At 47.2% G+C, this 24,807-nt stretch overlaps 1 protein-coding gene across 1 annotated transcript in view; it reads right to left on the reverse strand.

Moving 5' to 3' along the window:
* LOC119444325 (fatty acid synthase-like) overlaps window positions 1-24,807 on the reverse strand; it is a 223,276-nt gene that overhangs the window by 152,786 nt on the left and 45,683 nt on the right. The window contains 5 exon segments of the mRNA XM_049664542.1: window positions 6,873-7,256; window positions 16,658-16,759; window positions 16,761-16,960; window positions 18,255-18,488; window positions 24,372-24,494. Of these exon segments, the coding sequence (XP_049520499.1) occupies window positions 6,873-7,256; window positions 16,658-16,759; window positions 16,761-16,960; window positions 18,255-18,488; window positions 24,372-24,494 (1,043 nt within the window).

Below are 24,807 nucleotides of genomic sequence, written 5' to 3' on the forward strand. Positions count from 1 at the left end.
GAACATTTCGACCACCTGGGGTTTTTTAGCGTGCCCCTAAATCTAAGTAGTCGGCTATTTTCCCATTTCGCCCCCATCGAAATGCGGCCGCCGTGGCCGGGATTCGATCCCGCGACCGCGTCCTTAACCGCCCAACAACATAGCCACTAAGCAACCACGGAGTGCTTTGTATATATATATATATATATATATATATATATATACAAAGCACTTCGATAACATTTATATATATATATATATATATATGTATGTATATATATAGCTTTATAAACGGTTGTGTAAAAAATTTTTTGTACTAGCCATTTCGTTATATTACTGCTCATTCCTTTTAATTCGTGCGTTTGATGAATTGCATAATTGCTAATTTGTTCCCCTACCCACCTGCGTCGTCTTCATTGCCCGCGCTATTCCCTAAACAAATAAATAAACAAAATGACAGAAGCCCCGTACTTTCCCGCCACCTTTTTTAGACGGCGCGTAAAATGACGTAAGATGATTACGAATTGTTTTCATTCCAATTTCTGCGATCAGCCTCCACGATTGGTCAAAACATTTTCGGGTAACTCCCAACTTCGCCTGTCTGTCACGCGACGTCACCAAAACCGCGATAGCTCCCCGTCTGATATAACATGTACACACTGAATATGCATGATTAAACCACACAAATGAACAATAATCATTCCTCATTCGACTCATTTTCCGCATTAGCCCTCTGCTATTGGTCCAATGTTTTCTGGCTACGCCCACTTCGCCTGTGTGTCACGCGACGTCGCAAAACCGTGAAAGCTGACCACGTCAAAGTGACGTGTACGCGAAAAAAATGCATAAATATGCCGAAGAAAACTGACACTTTTTCTGAATAGGCACAGAGTCACAGACTGCCCCGTTCCGAAACGAATAGAAGATGGCTGCACGCCGATCGCTCCGGCTCTCGCTACTCGCACCTGCGGTGAGCATTGGTTTATTTGCGCGTGATAAACGTTTTTTTGCCTGGCAGTAAAACGTTATCGAGCCCTTTCTGCACGTATAAGAAATCGCTATGCCAACTCTTCCTTGCTGAGTATCCGTTATAGCGGCATTCTTATCCTTCCGTTGCATGCCACCGCGATTTTCGACCAGCTACCGCAAGCTAAGTAAGGCGAAGCGGACCAATCGGAGAAGCCGCCACGACCCTCTTCCTGCGGTTATCTATTTTCACTGTGGTGGCTCGGTCCCATCAAAACCCTCTCTTCTAGAGCGTGCTCCTCGCCTATTGTGAGCCAATTAGATAAGAAAAACCGCTGAGTGTAGAAATTGTTATTGGTTTTGAAAGCGAGCCTATGTGAGCTCCTATAAACGAGGAGAGTGTTCAATTGGGTTGTTCAGACAACGTTGCGGGTCACCGCCCGATGCTTGCGTCGGTGGTTAAGTAAATTTCACGTCAGGAGTTTGGAATCAAAACAGTTTGGAATCATTTTACGTTATAGCCTCCCTGATGTACGTAAGGAATGGGCACAGGACGTGTCGGTTGCATGCCATGCTCACCTGTGACTGCGCCCCCGCCTGTGTTTGATCACTTTGATCGAGACGATAAATGTATTCGTACCTCTGTTGAAAATTGTGTGTCACCTCTGTGTCGATGTGCAGAGACTTGTTTGGTACTTTTAACACGAAAGTGTTTTATTCCGGGGTCCACCAAGACTTCACTGACGTATTTCCGTCACGGAAATACGTCATAGAACATAATACAAAGAAAGAAACCAGAAGAAAAAGTTCCACAAACATGCAAAATTGGGGAATCGAACCCACGACCTCTCGGTCCGCGACGATAGATCGCCGAGCGTTTAACCCATTGCGCCACAAACGCATTCGCAGAGAGCTACACAGACGCGCCTTATATATCTAACACTCCTCCGTGTACCCGCGCTCTTGCTCGGGGCGGTGCCGCCGCCTATGAGCAGAAAAGAGAAGTACTGCATTATGACACTAAAGCCCGGGATACATGGAGCGAACTTTCTCGACGAACTTCACGCGTCAAGTAACGACGCGGCGACACGACGCAGGATGTTTGCTGTGTTGCAATACATGCGGCGAACGCCGCCGCGCGTTGGCCGCCGTGTTGGCGGCGGTCCCGGCCGCCCGCTTCGAACTGAATTTGGCGTTGTCCTTGTAGAATTCACTTAGTTGGAAGCAAATGACTGCGTAAACGGCTTTCGCTTAGTCTCAGGCCGCTTCGACGACAGAGTATTATGGATAACCTTGAGTAGTTTTCGAGATCGCTTCTCGTTTCGAACGCGTCTAAGCCTAGCGAAAGAAATATCCGATGCCAACGCCATCTATCGGGGAAGTCGGGAGATAGGCATGACGACAGCATGTGGCCTCTGAGATCAGAAGATTTCTGTTGAAGGTTGTTGTAGAGAGCTTGCACTGCTTGTCTGTTTCCTCGCAGATCAGCGGATATGGGATGTACAAATACAACGCGATTCCTGAGAGATCATACTAGGAACTACTCAATCGGTGCAGAGACATGCAGACACGGCAACACCAACGCGATTGCAGACGACGCGAAAAGGCGCGCGCGCGCGAAACACCAGCATGCATTGCGACCGGAACTAGTGCCTCCTGATTGGCTGTCGTCCACCGCTGCGCGCTAGACGCTTCCGGCGGCGGCGTTCGCCCGACGAAAATGTTTGGACAGGCAGATCGGCTGCGGACGGCAAATTTCTTGACGCCGGCCGTCGGACGTTCGCCGCCCGACGAAGTTCTTCGCTCGGACGCCGGTTATTCGCTCCATGTATTCCGGCCTTAACGCGCACCGACAGTGAACGCTTCGGTGGTCTCAGTACTACGACGCCTCGATGCCAGCATTCGAAGGGACGCTGGCATCAAGAAGCACTACCAACGCCACCTAGGTGGCGTTCACCGTACTCAGCACAGCGGAGCGTGGCCTCCGCAATTAGCTCTGAAAATGTTTCTGAAGTTGATCGCGGAGGCTGCAATTACGACGCGCTGTACGCGCTGATTTGACTCGGTGACGATTCAGTTACGTGCTTTGTCTTGCGCGTTGTATTAGTGTGTCAGTTACGTGCTTCGTCTTTCGCGTTGTGCTAGCGTGTGCAGCGTAGTGCAGCTTCCATATGCACGACGGTTGCTCATGGTCATCGACGTTGGTAGTCGTGATGGAGGAGACGTGCCACCAGGCGTCAGCGTGGGTGCATCAACGCCTAAGGGCGCTTTAGCCACAAAACACCAATAGACATTATATATCAATGTGCAATAAACATTACACTACTTCTGTGAAGACACGTTTCACTTTCGTGTTCTATACCGATTCCTATATAAGAGGGATCAACCACATTTTTTGTAGCAGCGTCGAACACCCTAGCGAGAAAAATGACCTTCGACTGAAAGAAATCACTCTTATTAAAACGAAAGCTGTGTAAGGCTAGGTCAAACGAAAAACCCTTCGTCCCATCTTTCGATTTACGTCTCCATTGGCTGCGCCGTCAGTTACGTCGTTCTCTACGTCGCACCCAAGCGCGCGCGCCATTGGCAGCGCAGTTAGTGACGTCGTTCTCTGCGTCGTACCTGCTCTGCCTGCAACGCTATCTCCTCGGCTCGCCGTTGTCGCATGCCTTCGATATCTCGACTTAGCTCGGCGTCATGGTTAGCAGCATCCGCTCGCCATTGGCGCTTGCGTTCCACTAGAAACACAAACATGTAACCATAAATTGAGAAACGCTTCAATACAGTGTCGGGATTAACGCACTTCTAAACACCGGGGCCGCACGTTTCAGCTTCGTTGGGTAACCATCGGAACGGAGTGCTTGGGCGGTGTATTTTTTTCAGTTATCTTCAGATCGGCATTTCTGAGTGCTTGTAAGACCTTCGCCAGGTGTTCGGCGTGCTCCTGCTCAGACCTCGAATATGCAATGATGTCAGCGATGTAAACATTCAAAAAAAAAAATCCAATATATGGCTTTAGAACATTGTTCATCATTTTATGAAACCATGCGGGTGAGTTCAAGCGAGAAAAGATCTTACAGCCCCTGGTTTCATTGATGATTTCGTCAATTAAGTGGCATTGGAATGGAAATAAGTCAGTCTGTTTGTTAACCTGCCTGTAAACAGTGCAGAGACGAAAGGTACCATCTCCTTTAAGAGCAATGTTGATTGGAGAAGCGATGGCAGAGGTTGATTGGCGGATTACAGCGGCGTCGAGCATCTTCAGTATTTATTCCTTCAACCAACGTTTCTTCTCTTGCGACATAATGTAGGCGTTGCGTTTAACTACAGTCTTGTCGCGAAGTTCAAATGGTACTTCAAACTTTGATGTGACCTTTGGAAATGCCCCGTCGCATATTATCTCTGGAGACAGCTTGATAACGTCTGCCGCTGTAGTGGGCTTCCGTTGGAATTCACAAGTGAAACCGAAGACATTTGGCCGGTCATTCCGAGAAGTGATTTCCCCATACCAGTAGAGGTTAAGTCGTAGCAGTTGCATGACTGGGCAAGAGAGGAGCAACTGATATTTTACTATAGTCGGATACAACTTTAGAAGGCAGTGGAATTTGATCCCTCAAAGGCGGATGCATACGAGCCTCCACCAATGGGCGCGCACTAAAGACTTGCGTCATGGGCCGGACGGCCGGTGTCCCCGCCGACGAAGAACGTGGCAGCGAGACTATTTCTTTAGTCGCCGTGGAAATCGGCTGCTGCGATTCGGTCATCTGGGCATGGCCTCTCCTGTCTTCTTAAGTTGTACCCGACTATAGATCGAGTACAAGAGCCTTACTTAAGGTGGTTTTGTCCTTTACACGTGATCAATACTTCCACCCACTCATTATACGTCTGTTTCCTGCCGTCGTAACCATACACCGTCACAGGACAATCTTCCACGATGCTTAGGTCCGGAATTTCACTCTTGTTTACAACTGTTATCGAAGCTCCACTATTCACTAAAGCCGTGGCGTCCCACCCATTTGCTTGCACAGAAATGGACACGAACTTGGCACGATCGGTAAGGACGACGGTCTCTTGAAATAAGAGGGAGACTTTCCGTTGTCAACTTGGTCACGTTTTTACACTGCAGTCTGTGATCTTCATGAGGTGAAGTACTGTAGTCGTTAGAACCATTCTCTTGATGCTATAGAATGCATAAATCTTTCATATTTCTAAGCAAATCATTAACAGTATGCGGTGTTCGTAGTTGGACATCCTTCTGCAGGCTCTTGGGCAGTCCTAATATAATTAGAGGCACAAGCGACGAGTCCGACAACGTCGAGTCCACAGCATGTAGCAGCCTTCCCTTCACAAAAATGTATTCTACCAGAGGGCGGGATTTATATGTGAAGGCTATAGCGTTGTGCAAGCTCTGAAGCTTTTTCTCCGAGAAAGACGTCAAAAAACTGTCTCTCCACTCAGGCAAAAGCTGGTGCGCTCGTTCTGCGATTCTGAAGTCATGCCAGGTTTTCGCAATGCCTCGTATGTACAAACGCCTATTCATAACCTTGTCAAGGTCTTGTCGCCAACTATTCTGGTCGCACGCGTACTTATAGAAACACAGCCATGCTTGAGCGTCTGCAGTTGATGAACCGTCATAAACATCCGGCTTTACCGTTTCCAACAACGGCCTCCTAGAATGCTGGAGCACATGTTTTGTCACGAACTCTAGTATTTGTTGCTGGTGTTCACTGTTTCTCTGTTCTAGTTTCATTATATGATGAAAAATGTGTTTTACATGCTCATATTTTCGGCCTTGGTCTCTCATGCTGGTCGTACACAGTTACGTACCACCACGAATCACAAAAGGTCGTGTTCGTGAGCATTCTGAGCAAGGGATCAGTGCTCACCAATAACAGCGAACCGTCCTCTGTAGAAAAAGCTTGCCACGCCCGCGTGCCTGTCACCGTCCGCGCACATTTCGGTGACGTCCAAGTCCATTGTACTCTCATTGTAAAATATCATTGTAGAATGTCATTGTAAAATGAAGCGGATTCAGCGCGCAACAAAGGCTCCTATCCTGTCTTTGATGGCGCCAAATATGTAATAAAACTGAGATAAGTCAGTATGACAAGGTAGCCATCCTTCTTTATTGTCACTTCTTCCCCTTCTCCTCTCCCCACCTTTTCTTTTCTTCTTCTACCTTACATCATGTATTATTAGACAGTCTATTGAACACTAGCCTTTACCTCAAGCTATTTCATTGCAATGTACAAATGCCCACGTGTATTTTCTTCACTCTCAAAAATGATCGAGAATTGTGCAAGTGCCTTCATTGGCCAGACAAGAAAGGCGTTCGTAGCCACAGACTAAGTTATTAACGTAATATTTCATTACATCCAACTCAGCGTTTACGTAATGTTCGCTTGCTGCTAGCCTTTTATATTATCAAATGGAGTCTGTATCACTCAGCCATGATTTCTGCCTTCTTCATCCCGACCAGCGTTCACAATAAAGGCCTGAAAAGCGTTACACCTTTTTTTAAAGAAAAGTGGGTTGGATTAAACATTGGTAATGTGTTCTGGACTAAGCCGTGCACAAACGCAAGTTGCTGCTCGCTTCTTTGATCTTTTAATCATGACCCTACCTTCCCTTCTAAGGATTCTATTGTCGTATTATGTTGTGAATAACACCGGTGTAGCTCATGACTCATGTTCTCCATTTTGTGTTATTTACTCATAATGCGGCTGGCCGCTGAGTGACATACTTCCGAATGTGTACACTATGTTTTTATTTGTTTCAAGTGTAAGAGCGCATGTGCCGAGCATTGACTTGCATCATTTCCTAAATAAAGTGCTTTAAACTACGCTGCTGCAATGGAGGCATTTCTTATCAGAACTCCCACATAACCTAAATAAAATTGCAGGTAAAAAATTTAAAGAGAAACAAACCTGAACAGCGACAATAGATCCGTAGAGGGCAGCGACGGACACATCGTCGTTATTTGATGTTAGCAGATCTATGAGGTCCATGTCAACCTGCTTGAGCACCTCGTGCGACCTCTGTATGGAGCGTGCAAACAAGTCAAAGTGCATCATCCGCCCAGCCATGTTTTTCCACTGGCATCCAACTCCAGTGAAAACAAACCACAGTGGCCGCTTCGTCGATTTCGTTTCAGTCACGGTTTTCATAACTTGTTTTCCGGAACCGTCCACGGGAACCAACACGTACCCACGGAAGGGAAACTGCGTCACGCTTGGCTGACCGACTAAGTTTAGGAGAGCGTAGGCAGAATCCGGGTAAGCTCCTTCGTTCTCTACACGGTCCATAGTTCGCTGTAATACAAACAACACTCATAAGGACTACCAATAAAGAATTCGCATTAGGACGCCACGTTTTCCTGTTCCAGCAAACTTACCATGCTTAATGCTAACTGGCGAGCTCTGTTTGATAGAATATATCAATGTGTCCAAGACATACGAGTGCATCGTAAGATTTGTGTTACTGCCCGCAATCAGTACTGGTGAAGAACAGGCTGCCTTATACGAATTGGAACCCATGCTGCATAGGTTGTCCGCAGAGCTCATCAAAGTAGTGTCAGTACTGTACAGCTTCTAGACAAAATATAACTATAATTGGAAGTATGCCCTCTTCGGCACGCGCCAAGGCCTGTTTTTCACGTTTCTGAGCTATCTCTACGAGGCTTCAAGCATTTCCTTGAGCAGCAACGCTATTCAGGACACCTGATTGCTACACATGGGGACACTTTTCCGGGACACAACGCTGTAGCGTGGTCGATACGTTCTCAGTGTGCACCAGATGCCATTTCACACCCTTTACAAAAAGAACAGAGATATGGCTTGCAGTATCCCATGCTTTCAAAATGAAAAGTAGGCAAAAAATGAAATAGTTATAATTCCGCGCCTGCAATAGGCGCGGAATGCTCTGAAATTTTACTCGAAGCAATGGTCATTTCTAAAGGCCCGAGGTCATTTGCTTCACTTGGTGGCCGGAACTATTGATCAGCGGTATCCTATTGTGAACAGCTGGTATATGTTGTACGTGGCTCTGTGTCATGCCTTTTCCTTGAGGATGAGTTTTTGGTCACCAGAGCTTAAATCAACAGAGACTGGTTGGTAAAATGAGGTCGCTTTGCTTTTTCGGGCCGTGGTGGGCCTGTATTTAGCGCAAAATAAAATCCAGTGCTTTATAACTATGTTTGGTAGCCTACACTTTCAGGGGATTCCGTATCGAACACAAGTGACCATTTATGGGAGCCAGACCGCAGGATCAACTACGTTTGATAACGCTCGCTTTAGGCGCTGAAGCTACGAAGCTCACAAGGAGCTACACCTGACCAGGCAGATAAACTGCAGACCACTCACACAGTGCAGGACCGAGAGGAATTGTTCACCCATAATGAGAAAAATGTACGGACCAATAACATCAGTTTGGATATTCGCAAGTTTGAGCTATTTTGTTTTTCTTTTGAGGGAGTTCGCCATAGGCTGCGATCGACGTCTGTGGTGTTTTTGTCGCGCACCTTAGTGGTAGGTACTCCGTATAGAGAACCTAAAGGTCGCAGACTTATCCGACCATGCAAAATCTCAACCTGGGGAACCCTACTGCACCTCCTAAACCCATAAATATAACGAAAAAGTAACCAGGCATAAGTATTATTTGACAACGCGTCTAATAAGGCCATAACGACGAAGTTTTTGCTACACATGACACTTAACAGGAAGTGCTACCGCGGGGGCCGCCTGTCTAAATACACTGGAAGGCAGAAACATATTTTCTCGACAACCGCTTGACCAAATTGAAGAGGTTTGTTGGACTTAAAAGAAAAAGTGGAAATCTAGGGACTGTTGGTTGCGAATTTCTTAATTAGGCCACCAATTTTCTAATAAAATTGTTCAATATCGCAAGCTCTCACAAAACAGAACTATCACTTTTGCAACTCTGTAACTCAGGAATAAAAAGCGACACCACAATTCTGTTAATTGCATCTAATAGAACATACAAAGCGGACAAAATTCATGCATAATACACGGCGATCAAATAAACCACGAATACCTGAGTAGGACTTTTAAATAAACCCTTGTCGAGAATGTAAATAATTCACGTAAAATAAAAATTGATAAACAAAATTTGCCCGCTTTGGTTGTTCCAATGCATGCAGTTTACAAAACAGCGATATCTATTTTCGGTGTATAGCTACAAATTTGCTAACTTTGTGCTTTTACTTTTTTTTTCAGACCTTCCAATTTGCTAAGAATATTTTCAGAACATTTATGCCTTAAATAAAAATACCGCTTCCAACAGTTAGTAGAATCTAAAATTATCTTTGAAATGACACAAATTTCATTAATATCGGCCCATTGGTTAGTTCAGAGAAGCGTTCCTGCGATTTACATGTACTTGAGTATGCAGTATGGAAGTTGGGCCCAAGCTAAAGCTTCCTCTTAGTATTAGCCCATTTCCAATTAATATAAGTATGATGCAACGTAGAGATATCTCGGAACATTGGGAAATACAGCTAATAACGGTCGCAAAACCGTCTAAAAGTCTTGCTCAATAAGTGTTTTACAAATGCTGTGTTCTATCCGCGCGTGTATCTTCGCACGCTGGTTTGTCATAGTTTTTTTTCCACATATTTGCTACGTTGTATCTCGGTCGCACTTGAAGTCTTGCTAGGGCAGCGCGGTAAATCTTCCGTCGCTCGTCAAACTCCCTTTAAACACTTCGGAGCTCTTGAATACGTAAGTTGTTGTTGCTCCGCAATTAATCCAAACAAGTTGAACATTGCGTATACATAGACAATGGCAAGCCCCTTTTTTCAGCAAATATAAACATTGTACGTCGTTTAGCCCACCAGGAACACCGGGGAAACCAACTACGAACCTCGTTGTTGAACTACTAGCCTTTACAGTGGAATGACCTGTCGAAATAATGATTTCAGGATCCCCAAGCACCTCGTTTTCAAGGCGTTTGACTGCTTCAGAATGACCACTGTGGATTCTACGTGAAGCTGTCTTCAGCAATACGGCTATGTGACTACATTGCTCCAACGCTAACTGCATTAACGTCCACAGTCATAGTGAGATGTGTTCTGCCGAAATCGCTTTTATTTCCGTTTGTTCGATATATAAATAAATCGGGTTCCTATGAAAAAAAGGGTAGCTGAAAGCAACGCTGTTTTGATGTTTTCGCCTAGTCGCACTGGACGCTCGCTTTACTTGACCTCGGATCAGATAGCACTACCCGCCTGTCACGCGTATTTCTACACGTTTCTCGTTTCAACAAACCTCGCGCAACTATTCACTGCGGAACCTGTGTTTCTGTCATTGCCGTTTTCATTTTCCTGCTATTTTAGGTGCGCCTTCATGACAGTTGGGCAGGGGAAAAAGCTACGGCTGGTGGTGAGTAGTACGGGTTGTAGACCACTGCCATTCAGTCAGCCTGCTCTTCCACATCGCCGATCGTTTGGACGGTTTGTGTTACCCGGCCATCACCGCTTCAAGAGTCAGCAAAGTTCCTACGCCTACGGTTGAACAGCGTTTGCGCACGACGCCCGCCCCTCTACAAGCTACGAAATCTTCATTCATCAAAACCTATGGCCAGGGGTCACTGGCCATCAATGTCGGATTTCGAAGACAATTGCAATGTCTCTTGAGGATGGCAGCTGTCAACTATATGCAAACATTGAACCAGATTTCATGCGCCTTTTCAAGCTGCTTGCGTACATTGAACGTCACCGTTTGGTCGATGGGATCGCTGATCTTTATACGAACGTTGTCCATTCACTATTTTGTCTGGGCTGATTGTTTCCTACTCGTTCTGTTGCAAAAAGACTAATGAGATAAGGAGTAGCAAGAGGGCAGGAAAGACGACCTTTTTATTGGCGCAGCGCTGAACATAATTTGTTCGACTGCATTGACCCTTTTCGCGGCGCTCCTGTGGTCGCTGCCATGTTTGATCACGTGGTGACGCGTCGATTGCTTGCTTCAGCTGCCTCCGCGTTTACACTGCAAGCGCGTGACCCCATGCGGCGCAGCAAACCCCCGCTTCTACGCGTAGCGTAGACGATGGCTTTATGCATGACACGAAACTGACCACAGCTTTAAGGACATCTAAGTGCTTTCAGAGCTCATTACGCCTTGTCCAAACAGCGCGAGAAGCGTATACGGTGCTTGTACTAAATTCGGGGCTAGAAATGTATACCAAGCTGTCCAAACTTTCCGCTTATGAATTAAATCGGGATCAGTGTGCTCTTCGTTCTTCATTTGGCAATATTTTGAGGCAGCGGCTCGTCTTGTTTCTCATCCAGTAAAGTTCCTCGGCGCGGCCACTATCTCATTGTTTATTTTCAGCCTAATCGCTCCCGGCTGTGCTCTGCTGCGATAGATTTGTTCTTGCGGCGCACAAAACTTGGAATGTAGATGTTCTCTGCTTTGCGGTAGCTTGTAGTAAATACGTATTATCACTTGTTTCTCGCTTACTCTGTGGACCGTCACGAATAAACGTTCAGCTTTTAACATTCGTGTCTTGTCGGTGTAGCCGCCGTCACTCATCCTTCGGCACATTGATTCACGTGTGCGCCCGTTCGCTTATTGACACGTTGGCGATAGCGTGAGGCGTAAGTTTGCGTGCGAGTAGGCGTGGATGTGTGTAGATAACGTGCGAGAAGCTGACTATGCCAGTAAGTGGCAGTACTTCCTTTTGTAACCAGCGGTACTCGCCCTTAAGTGCCCACGTTCCGGAGTTAAGTCCTTTATTTGGAGGTTAGCTATACAGCGCTGGCGGCTGAATTATCTTTTTTTGATTCTCGAGGAAAGCCGTGCGTCAAGAAGGGCGGCAATACATGCAGTCCTTATGTCGCAGCGGCGACACAGGTTGATTCCATTCCTTAATATTTCAGCACGCGGTCCTTGCTGTGGTGCCTCGTACTGTCCAGGAACATGGACAGCCTGTCCCACAGGGGCAGCGGTCATCTGCACCTTCTGCAGTTCCTCCGTGATGACAGCCCTGATGAGTTCTCGCAAGGCGCCGATGTCGTTACCGAGGGTAACGGCAGAGAGGCCCCTTGCAATCGCGGCGTCGCGGTTGTATTGTCTGGCCCGCTGTTTAAGGGCCTTTTCCCTGGTAGTGGCTTCGTCATGAAGCTCTGCAAGTGTGGTACCGCATTTACTCGGGTCGTGTCGACAGCCAAGACATTCTTTCGCGTGTTTATTCGGACTTCCTTAATTTCGTTTGGCGCCATTCCGTCAAGGAAAACGGAGAGAGGTTGCCTTTTGAGTGAGGCCAGCAAAAATTTCCGCTTTGATGCCACGCATTAGGTGACGCACCTTCTTTGTTTCGGTCATAGAAGGGTCCGCACGTCTGAAGAGTCGATTCATGTCTTCTATGTACGCCGTCACCCGCTCATTCGGGCCTTGAATTCTCGCCTGCATTGCTAACACCGCCCTCTCCTTCCTGTTCGCCCTGGCGAAGGCATTGAGGAACTGCCGACGAAATTCTTCCCATGACGTCAGTGTCGCCTCGTGGTTCTCAAACCATGTTTTCGCAGAATCGTCAAGAGCGAAGTACACGTAGCGTAGCTTACGCTCGTGGGTCCAGTCATTGAGGTTGGCGAGCCGGTCAAAATGGTCAAGCCAGTCGTCGGCGTCCTCTGAAGCACTTCCGTGTACACATTCGGCGTCCGCGTGTGATTGACGACCACGTGCGATGCTGCAGTAGCGGCAGGAGGTGGTTGATTCGTCACTCTAGTTTGTTCGGGAGAGCAGACCGTGCTGGGGCTGCAGTCCCTGGAGACGTCGGCTGGTACGTACGTGTACAGGGGTAAGCTCGGCGGAACTACTCGCCAGGCTTAGGTCTGGGGTAGGCTCCGGAGATCTTAACATCGACTGTACCCAGCACCTCCACCAGAAATGTCACCCAGCTAGCACAGCTAAAATAGTTGACCAGAGACAGATTGGCAAAAAATGTCTGCTTTTAGCAATGGCTGGTCCTCGGAGAGCGCGCGCGCAACCTCGAGCTTCGTCGTTCTCGCCTCAAGGGACCAGTGTCATCACGTGGCAACTTATTTGGCGTCATTATGTGAATCACCATTTTTGCAGCGAAACTACCGAATACGTCTTCCCTTTATCGTTGCGCATTTTGCAGCTGGAATTGGGCACAGTACAATGACGAACACCTAGTTTGCATTTACGACAGCTGATCGCTCAGTAGCAGGGCAGAAGCAGTAATGCATTCGTATTCGTGCGCATTCGCTGAGGCAACGTATGGCGCGCAGCCGAAAGCACCATCTCTTTCCTCTAGAGCAAACTGCTCGGCGAAAAGGGTCAATATTATAATAAACATTCAATTGCCCACTTTCATTTCTGCTGTTATATTTCGGTGCGCAAAGTGTTTCCACGCACTGCCACCTTACTTATAAAAAGCGAATCTGCCTGCTGTGCCTCAACTTCTTTGCGTGCGACGCTCTTTCCTGTCATGCCGATTACCATCGTTTCGCGTCCTTCTACACCATAGGAGGTATTTTTTCCTCCACTACTATGTTACGTTGTACTATTTCTAAGTACCGTGCCTGTCCCGAATGCCCTAGGTCTACATTACCTTGTAAAGATTGCTGACATAACTTCAAAGGCTCCGATGAACAATCCGCTACATGGCACCGAAGTGCACTGTAGTGTGACCAACTCCCCCCAGCGGACTGTTGTTTGCGCCTACTAGGTCACGACTGGCTCCCCATTACTCGTCACGTCTGATCGCACAAACATCGTCGCGTCAGTTGTAATCGCCAGTTTATATCCTTGCAACGAAGAACGAGTCACAGCGTTGTGGCTAGTGGCCTTCCATAAATGCGTTCTTGGTTTGCACTCCCTTTTTATCTAGGGCCACAATATTCTTCAAATTAGACTTGCTGAACGCTCATTATCAGATTCTTCTTGAGCCGTCCGATTTGTCAATTACTCTTATTACTGCCCTTTTCGGACATTTTTAGTTTATGGCCCTACCTTTTCGTGTGCCTTATGCTGCACAAACATACCAGGCTTTCATAGATGGAGTCACTAGAAATGATGGCTGAGTGGCAAATGCGTTGTGCCACAACCAAGTCCAGGTGGCTGTGCTGTATTCATCACCGATATCAATGCACGCCTTCGTCAGTTTCTTGACTATGCTAATTTTCACCGACATTTCCTCTCAACCCGCTTTCCACCATGAAGGGCGATTCCACTAAGCTGTGCTACTTTTATGAGAATGTGTTGACCCTCGGGCTTGTGTCACAGTTAAAACATAACTCTGCTCCATTATTCTTACGGTAAACAACAGGAGCTAAAATAGTCAAAGAAACCTGCTGTGAACAATTGTGTAGCTAAAGCACGATGTAGATGCTTCTATTTATTGTCTATAACTGTTTAGGTAAAACACCACGTTTTAGGTTGATATTTTCACTGTGCTCTAGTCATTATATTTTTACATCACTTCCGTGTTATGCAAAACTGCTGTACGTCATGGTGTGCAAGGGGAAAATATTGTAGAGGAAAGTAAAGCCGCTACTGTTTTCTTTTTACCGTCGGAATCCAGAGAGAAATTTGCTAGAGCCAGATAAAGTACGCCAGAGGGCATGCTAACTTAGCACACAGGCAGACGAATTGCACTAAAGAAAAGTTTTCCATCAATGGTGCGGGCAATTCTCGGGCTTGACCTAGAGAAGGCCTTCGACAACATATCACACCGACATATTCTGGAATCCATCTCGGATCTTAACTTAGGACAAGCCTATCACGGTTACGTAAGATCATTCCTGGAGAACCGCAAAGCCACGTTAAAGCTTGGAGACCACAAATCAGAAGGGTATTCACTCGGACCCAAAGGCACGCTTCAGGGAGCAGTGCTATCACCCTTGTTGTTCAACCTAGCCCTCAGGCAACTCTCGGTATCCCTGTCGGGAATCGAAAGAGTTCACCACACGATATACGCCGATGACATCACTATCTGGTGCACCGGCGGCAGCGAAGGGCAAGTGGAATCGAGCCTACAAGAAGCAGTCGATCGTACTGAAACCTTCCTCGATGGCACAGGCCTACGATGCTCGACAACGAAGTCTGAACTACTACTCTACAGACCGGTCCGCAAAGGTCCTAAACCCAGGGGTTGGAAGCCCCTGAATCGAAGTTGGCATAGAACTACACACCAAAAGCGGGGCGAGCATTCCTAGGGTCGACACCCTAAAGGTGCTGGGAATGTTCATCGAGTCTACCGGAGGTAACATCACGACTCTCAGAAAAATCACGACCAAGACGGAGTTCATGCTTGGATGAATCTATAGAATCTCCTACAAGAGGAGCGGTCTAAAGGATGACAATCTCCTACGGCTATTCCACGCATTCTTAATGAGTCACATAATTTACGTGGCTGCAATGCACAAGTGGTATGCTTCTGAAAGGCACAACCTGGACACGCTCATCCGTAAAAGCATCAAAAAAGTGATAGGAGTACCAATAAACGCCAGCACGGACCGCCTTCTTCAACTAGGTGTACATAATACACTCGATGAAATCATCGAAGCTCAGGAAACGGCTCAAGTATCACGACTCTCTAGCACCCCTGCTGGGAGGGAGAATCTCGTGGTCTTAGGAATCGGCTCCACTGTAGCGATGGAACGCACATGTGAAATGCCAGATTACCTACGGGACAACATTACGGTTGCTCCTTTTCCAAAAACGTGCATCCACAACACAATGCGAGCAGGCGCAAAGCTAGGGCTGTGGCATTGCTCCGGAGCATAAAAGCCTCGCCTCACACGGTCACTTTCGTTGACGCGGCCCAGTACGAGCACACATCGGACTTCGTCGCAACGGTAGTCAATCACGACGGACACGTCACTTGTGCGGCCTCCATCAGAGACAGCACCCCGGCTAGGGCAGAGCAGGCTGCGGTCGCTGTTGCACTTCTCGACGATGAGAGAGCTGAAATATTTACTGACTCGAGGGCGGCGGTTCGGGCATTTGCCTCTGGTGCCATCGCCAAGGAAGCTCATCGAATTCTCAAAGGCAAACTCATCCAGCCACATACAATCACGTGGTTCCCGGCACATCTCGAACCCCAACTCGATTCCCTCCGCAACCTCAATGACATCGCACACGTCCAAGCGCGCGAACTAACCCTCCGCGCGGACGCCACTGCAAGTCGAGGCTCCGTCGATTCTATGCTCGTCGATTTCCGTGACACTCTCTCCACCTTCAACGAGGTTACCAAACACTACTACCTTGGTAGAAGACTATACCCTCCCCCACACGGGACACTAACCAGACCTCAAGCTGTCACACTACGCATGCTTCAGACGGGATCATATCCCAACCTGAATTTATTTCACTACATCAATCCAGACTGCTTTAGTCCAGACTGCCCTAGCTGCGGACAATGTAGTACTTTGGAACACATGCTCTGGGGATACCCTTCGTTACTAAGGGGCCCGCATCGATGCACTGCAGAGGAGTGGAGCTCTGCTCTTCGGAGCTCCGACCATTCACGCCAATTTTGGGCTGTCCAGAGAGCCCACGATGCGGTGCTGGAGCTTGGTCTCCCCGTCCCGACGTGGGTGCGGCCCGCGGCTTCGTCGCCTCCCTGAGAGGGGGCAACAGAGCTTCTCAGGACCTCCATTAAAGTTCTTTGTCTGTCTGTCTGTCTGTATCAATGGTTTGTGCGCACTTTTAGCGTGAAAACTTACCTCAAGCGAGTCTTTTGTTCTTCCAGCCATGAGAACAAGTCTCGGCAGCTCTGGCTTATCACGTGCAATGTCATTTACGTGAGGTCCTTGTCTTGGTTTTAAAAATCACGTGTACGTTGGCACCTCCGAAACCAAATGAGTTCACGCCAACAACCCCACCTGGGAAGGGAGTCGGCTTATCCACCACTTCAATAGTACCGTCGTGCAACGATCGAATGTCGTTTTTCGGCTCATTGAAGTGCAAGTTGCCTGCGATGGTTCCAGTCTCCATAGCCAAAATAACTTTGGCCAAAGAAGACACTCCTGAAAAATCAATGGTAAGATCCATTGCCAATAAGCATCAGTAGTGGTAAATGGAAATTATAATAAAACATGCAATCAATAAAGATGTGCAGCCGCGATTCAAGGAGATGCAAACTACGAAGTCACCGATGGACACACATACACACATAAAGAAGATCTAGAGACTGGGGCGAGTGCTAACGGCGGAGATTATCACACGGAAAGAGACCAACGGATAAGCAAGAACATCACATGGACGGTAACATGCCATTGGATTTGTGACCGCCTTTATTGAGGTAAACATCGCCTTTCGCACATGCCAACTAAAGTTGAAAGCACACCTTGCGCTAAGGTTAGGTACTAAGTTTAATGAATACAATATTGAAGGACGTTTGACTTTGGTTGTTAAAGTTTGTATTTATAATTAACAAATTGAATTTTTATATAAAACAAAACATTCCTTCTCAAGTAATACAGATTTGGCCTGGTTAAACCATTAAAAGACATTCGCACTTTAAGAAACGCGCCAGAAACGCGAATACAACAGCGGTGGAGTCATGTATGTACTATTGACCAAAACGTTTACAGACCACAGGATCTCAGAAATCGCTAAATATCCTAGCAGCCTTTAGAGGTAGCCATTAAAACCGTACATCACAATGTTCGCATATACAAGCTGCGGAGATATTCAACTTTTTGTCAGATCGCTTGGTCCGTAAACTTTTTTGGTCGATAGTACGTACCTGCAATCGCAATGTACAAAAAAGAGCCAGGAAAGGATGTTTGAAGAACAACAACCCTCCGTAAACTTGCACTGGTTGCACCAAAGATTAGGCTAACAGAACGCTGTCGACTTCTGTTTAGGCTGGCTAGGGATGGATATTTGATCATCCAAATTCATTCGGCTGTACTTTGGTCACTGTGTAGCGACAGCATGACAATGGTCATTGCACACGCTAAGTCCCACATGTCAATATTTTCCTGCAGCAACGTGTTGGCAGAGCATTTGTATAATAAATGTTTTAGCAAATGTTGTATTCTGTACTACTTATCATTCGAACATTATTCGAAAAACTATTCAAACAAGTGGGATTCTACCGTGAAAAAGTTCTACCGTTTAAGGAAGGTATCGCGCAGAGCAGTCTTGAAAGGCTTCGTACTTATATACTTAATTTGGTGAAGATTATCACTTCTACGGGCTAAAGAAATGTTATTCCGCGAAATATGGCCGTCTATATGTTAGCATAGCTTTCGGAGAATGGCAGTCACAGTGTTCATTGCGGAAGTAATAGTAAATGAAAAGCAGTTCCCTTACCAGCAGCTGCTTCGCCGTGACCAAGATTACTCTTCACAGATCCTATCTTCAGGGGCCCAGCTCTTCCTGGTTTGCAGAATACACTGCTCACGGCAGCTAACTCAGCCGGGTCGCCCACCTTAGTTCCCGTGCCGTGAGCCTCAAGGTATAGTACGCTACTTGGGTCAACGTTGGCTTCACTGTAGACTTCACGCAAAAGCTTTTCCTGCAGCTTTGCCGATGGAAACGCTAATCCTGTAACATCGTAAAAACGACGCCCACACCAGGTGGACAGTGCGGTTGAGTGTTTTGTGCATATCCGGTTAAACAAAGGCGCATAAGCGCTGCCGCTTGTGAAAAGCGGACTGTACAGTGGAGCAGGCCAGGCTGCGCATGCTTCTGGGCGCAATGTCTAGAAGACAACCGTCATCGCTACTCGCCAGATGCCGCCCGCGTGCTCTGGAGTGTAAAGTCCCTATATAGTAAAAGTACAGCCATCTACTCTTTCCTCCGCCGTCTCCTCTCCTAAAGCGCTTGTTTTTTTTTCTTTACGTTTTGCTTGCAAAAGCAAGTCGAGGGTGGCGCCCCTAGAAAGTCCCCGTTGGAGCTTTCAGGTCAGGCGCGCGCCGCGGCCGCCGCCGGTGACTGCGCAGAGTGACTTTCAACATGGCTCTGAGGCGGAAACAAAAACAGAATATAAACAAGTGCAAGCGCGCGCTATCTTAGTCCAATCGGAGATACAGGAAAGAGAGAAGCGGCGTTGATGAAAGGTTGGCGGTACTTTTACTATATTGACCCTTTTCGCGGCGATCCCGTGGGTGCTGCCATGTTTTATCACGTGGTGACGCGTCCATTGCTTGCCTCAACTGCCTCCGTTGGCTCCTTGTTTACAATGGAAGTGTATGACGCCGGCGCGGCTTAGAAAACCCCTGTTTTGGGAGATATCGTAGACGGTGACAGGGTGAACGACACGAAGCTTTCATCACAGCTTCAGGGGACATGCAGAAGCGCTTTCGGAGCTGATTAAACTGTGTCCAAACGGCGCAAGCAGCGTATATTGTGCTTGTTCTAAAAGCGGGGCTAAATATATATTTCAAGCTATCCAAACATTCAGCTCATGAATTCAGTCAGGATTAGTGTGTTTTGCTATTTGTTCTTTATTCGGTAAATATCTTGAAGTGGCTTGTTCAGTTCTGACTCAGTGAAGTTCCTCGGTTCGGCCACTATCTGATTATTTTCTGCCTAATCGCTCGCGGGTGTGCTCAGTTCCGATAGATTTGTTCTTGCTGCGCACAAGGCTTGAAACGTAGCTGTTCTGCACATTGCAATACCTTGTAGCAAATGCGTATTATCCCGAGTAACTCGCTTACTCTTGTGGACCATCACAAAACATTCAGCTTCGACCACTCGTGCGCTATCGATGTAATAGCGTCACTTATTGTGCGTATATAATGCGCATATATTCAAGTGTCTGCCCATTCACTTATTCTTGACACGTTGGCCAAAGAGTGGGTGTAAGTTACCGTGCTGGTTGGGGTAGATGTTTGTAGAAACTGTGCGCGAAATCTACTACGACAGGAAGCAGCGCTACCAAGGTAGATATACTTGAATAGAAGCCCATACGTTCAAAACATGGCGGTTCATCTGCGGTTCATGGGGCTTAGCACCATCTGTGAGAGGAGAGAACACTTCCGGCGGAAGAAAAAATAATGTGACGTCATATCCGTTGAAAACAGAAGTGACGTCATTTTGTTCTCATAGGCGCGAAATTTGTTTTCGGAGGCCTGCCATTAGAGCTGTATATTCAAATGCCCCGCCATTCGACTTAATGGGCGTTCCGAGATTTCAGCGCGGAAAGCGACGTAGGAAAAGGTCAGCGTTACGGGTGTCGAAATCGCATCCCTGCACAGAACATACTTTCTTTGGAGGCCGACGAACGCTTTGGGCGTAGAGTGCTCGTCCATTCGTTGGACGCCAAGCCCGTCGGCCAGCGCTGTTGCACGAAAACAACTAAATTAAAGAATTATCTGGCTGTCGCAACTCACTGCTTTTGACTAAACAGGTTACGAAACAATGAAGCTACCCGCGTCACCAAATTCAGACAAACGTCGGCAAGCAAAACAACATGTGTGATGGGGGCGTATTGTAACCGGTGAACTTTACGAGCGCGCCTTTCTGCACACTTCAAGAGCTGCATTGCATTTTAAGTAATAGCGGCTTCAACGCCCGGCGCTATCGGTGGGCGCTCTTACGGTGGGCGCTAAAAAAAGCATTTTTTGATAATGATCAATAAAACAGAATTGTCTCTTCTTTTCTCGCCATGCGTATATAAAATTGATTAGGAACTTTATTTTCGTTGAATGAATCTAACTGTGTCTCTCTTTATTTATAAAACGCTCTTTTCGTTCCTAATGTTTGTTCCCTCCAAACATAGTCGCGCTTCATTCGCTGCTCCCATAACCACCCTTGCTGATGTCGGTAACAATTTGTTCTGAACCGCTTTTCGCCTGAAGCTTCGCGACCTATGTGAATCGACCTTGGCGCTACTCCCGTTATCACTGTTTAACGAGCGGTACTCACTCTTGCCGACGTACCGAGGCTGAAGCCCTTTCTTTGAAGGTTAGCAATACAACGCAGGCGGATGAGCGAATTTGTGTATCCTCGAGGAGAGCCGTACATCTCGAAGTGCCGGAAACACGTACGGATAATTGCAGCAGCGGTCCGCGAACTTGGCCCCACATATTCATTACATTCCTTAATATGCCAGTCGCTATTTTTGCAGCCAACTACTGCACACGTCTTCAATCCACAGGATTTAAACCAGAGTGAATGGAGCACAGTACGTTAGCGAAAACTCAGTTGCATTTCCGACAGCTCATTGCACAGAAGCAACGTAGAAGCGGAAATGGTTTTGTATTCGTGCGCGGTCACTGAGGAGACGTATGGCGCGCCTCCGTAAGCGCCATCTCGTTTCTGTAAAACAAACTGCCTCGCGAAAAGGGTCAATAGGGATTTTACTGGAGTGGGGAGCTTGCACGCTCTGCACAGCAGCAAAGTGAACTGTACAGCAATAGACCGATCCCACCAAGCGATCTGCGCATGCACCTGCTGCGTGCCCAGGAACGCAGCAGGTGTATCCTCTCATCACATGATGGCTTTACATGAACCATAAAAATTGCCAAGAATCATTCGGAAACAGGACGCAAAGGCACTCCGGGCGGCTGGAGCGGCCGGATGACGAGTACCAGCATGCACCGCGGCAGCGGTGGCGTCCTGAAACTGGTCGGTGGGATCGGTCTATTGCATGCAGTCTTGTCTCCAAAATGTTTCTTACTACGAATGACTAGCCCACTTCTGAAAAATACATGCCCACTTGTCGAAACGTTGGCTCCTGCTTTCACCTTGTTATAATTTTGCTCATCGTCTTTTATATATATCTCCCGCCTTCCCCGTGTTTTCCCTAGCCTACTTGCAGTGTAATTTCATAACTACAAAATGAGCAGACCTCAGTAACTTCTGAGGCTCCGCACTCGCTCCGATGATCTGCAGCTATCCGACTTACCATAGTGTCACCAGGCTTGTGCTTAACTCTTGCAATATTAAGCGATGTCTCCAAGTATCAATGACCGACAACATCACGAAATAGGCGATAACACGATAACGCTAAGATTTTATAGAGCACATGAAATTTATGGCAGGGTGACACCACCTTTTAGGAAGCGAAAGGTACGGACAGTCAAACCTACTTTCAAGGTCATATCCACTGTCGCACTGAAATGACGGATTTGGCGTCCGCATACTTGTAAAGTAATGATGCGCGGCGACAGGAGTGAGCTGAGAGTCAGACTGCACAGCCTCGCCGACCATCATCTGTGGAATGGTCGGAACCACAGATTGCGTAGAAACTTTTGTGGTTGGCTAAGGCGAAAGTTGTCGAGCAACTCCTTCAGGTACAAGTTCTTCACGTACAAGCTGCGTACAGTTGTCGCATCCGATGATGAATGCTGTGACCGGTATGTGCCACTTCGTCTGTGCTGGTATTCAATGAACCTCTTTGATGCCAGGTTGGGTCCCCAGGGGTATGTGACCCAAACTGTGTGTCGCTCTTCAATGAACGTATTTGACCCGCTACTTGGGTAACTTGGTAAGTGCCAATGGGAATGTGCCGCTCTATAATGGCGGAAAATATCCATTTAGTTTCTCCCGTGTCCAGCGGAATAGTACGCATGTCACAAGGGTTCCTCAGGGACAGCAACCCGACATTTTAGCAGGCTGCGCCATGAGTACCCTGGGTAAGTGCCGCTCTACAGTGAGCCTCCCGCCGACTTGCATAACTGAGGATGGGCCGCAGTGTGCGCGCCAAGAGAGGGAACAATTCTCAGCGTTCGGAGGCACTGACGGCCCACGCTTCTAGTCTCGGAGACCACGTGGGGACTTCTCGGCAGCGCGACTTGATGGTGCGGTGTGTCCAGAAAACAGCCTCAGAGAGGACACTGGTCGCCGCATGACGTGTTTCTAAGTGTTCGCACCCTGGTTTGATTATCAGCAAACGTTGACGAGTGCGAGTGGACGTCATTATGACAGTGAACGCGTACGTATACGGTGAGCACAACAGTGTCCAAGTAAGTCCGCGGCAGTGCATGTTTGTAGACGTGAGTGGGAACGTGGCTTCGAAGCGAGATCTGATCTTGCTCTGCAACAGTGATCGTTTTAGTGAGGTGTTAATCTACGTGAGTTATAAGTCTGTGAGTTCGAATCAAATGAGCAAGTGTGCGATTCCATGAGCTATAACGAAGTTTGATCCCATGATTTCGTCGGTAAAACTTGAAGCCTAAAGAGCGCGAGTGACTGCAAATCCCTGATTTTATATGTGATTGCCTGAGTTTGACTCTTGTGAACCTGGTTTTGTCTGTTCGTAGTGAGTTTGAGTCCCAGTTATTTCGGCTGAGTAGAAATTTGGTGAGCATGAATCCGAGTGGGTTTGCGTGAGTAGAATATTGGATATTCTAAGTGAGCCCGGCTGAGTATATTTCATGTGAGTCTGAATCCGAATGAGCCCGCCTGATTAGAATATTGACTAGTGTGTATCTGAGTGAGCCTGGTGAGTAGATTTCCGGTGAGTTTGAGTCCGAGCCAACCCCTCAATAAAGTAACATTTTATTGGGCAAGCCTGTGCCCACAAAAGCAAGTGACATTCGAAGACAACGATAGCGGTCAGCACAGTCGTAAAAAATTTGATCGACGGGTCAAGCGCGTCGGCTTTTATACATAACTCGTTGAAGGTTCATGCGTTATTGCTGGTGCTCAGATACCTCCCAGAAAATAAAAGTTACAGAGGCCTTAAGTTTCCTTACTTGAATTGAATATGAAAGCATTTTTTGAGTGTCGGCTTAATCGACGTCCATGTCACGTCACATTATCACACGACGTCATCACTTGGCCATGTGAACTTGCAACTTAAGGTTCTTACTTGGTCACGTGACTATGTCACATGACGCGTCCACTTCGCCATGTGCTCGAATCGGGCAAAATCTATTTTGGGTGTGGGCCTGGTCGGGTTTGAACGTGAGGCAAACGAAGTTTCTAATTGGGCAAAGTCAGCTTTTTGGGTGTGTGCTACGGCGTCCGACCGACGCTGTGGCTGTTCACCGTGGTACTTCGAAGTGCGACCCGCAGCAGGTACCAGCGCCGGGAGCGTGAAGTCATGACTTGTCCACGTTAGTTTTCTTCCCATCGGATCTTACCGCAGGACGGTCGGCGGATTTTCAGGTTCACAGGACATCTAAGGTTTTCGACTTAATAACACCTTTCGCGTCGCCCATGCAATCTGATTACACAAAGTTCAGCGAAAACATACGCAGCAGAAAGAAACACCGATAGCATTTGAGTAAGGTCCAAATGATTTTAAAAAATTATTCTGGGGTTTTTCATGACAAAACCACGATTTGATTATGAGGCACGCCGTAGTCAGGGATTCCGGGTTAATTATGACCACCTGGGGTTTCTTAACATGCACCCAGTGCTTTTTCCAAATCATGCAGGCACATCTTGCACTGAGCTATAACTTTCAGTTTTTAGTGGTTAAAATGCAGACCCCCGAAAACTGATAAACAGTAACAATGGCCAATACGAACTCACCTTCACTTTTGTAACCATCGGTATTCATCTTGGCGTGTACTACTTTGGAATAGATTCGACGAGCTTGGTGGGCTTGTTGAACAAAGAAGGCGCCGACAGTTTCGCTTCGGACGAAGCCATTGGCTGCATTTGGAAACGTTTTGCTGTTAGTGCTACAGAATGTGGGAACGATATGATCGTTTTGTGCACTTTTTTGTTTCCCGCGCTCGCTTTTCCATAGCATGTGCTGCCTTCATAAGAAGGCTCAGTGAAAAGTTTGGTACGCGGGGGGAACAGGGTAATTTCTAAACACCAGTTGCCAAGTGCTGAGTATATTCTTGTTTATTCTAGGCACTTCATAAACGTAATATGTGACTGTCATTAACAACATTGACTACAGCAAGGCGTGAGACTCGGCTATTTGGCAATTAATCATGATGTGCACAGGGCAACAGGA

Source organism: Dermacentor silvarum, chromosome 3 (genome assembly GCF_013339745.2).
Source record: "Dermacentor silvarum isolate Dsil-2018 chromosome 3, BIME_Dsil_1.4, whole genome shotgun sequence".
In the NCBI taxonomy this organism is placed as follows: Eukaryota; Metazoa; Arthropoda; class Arachnida; order Ixodida; family Ixodidae; genus Dermacentor; species Dermacentor silvarum.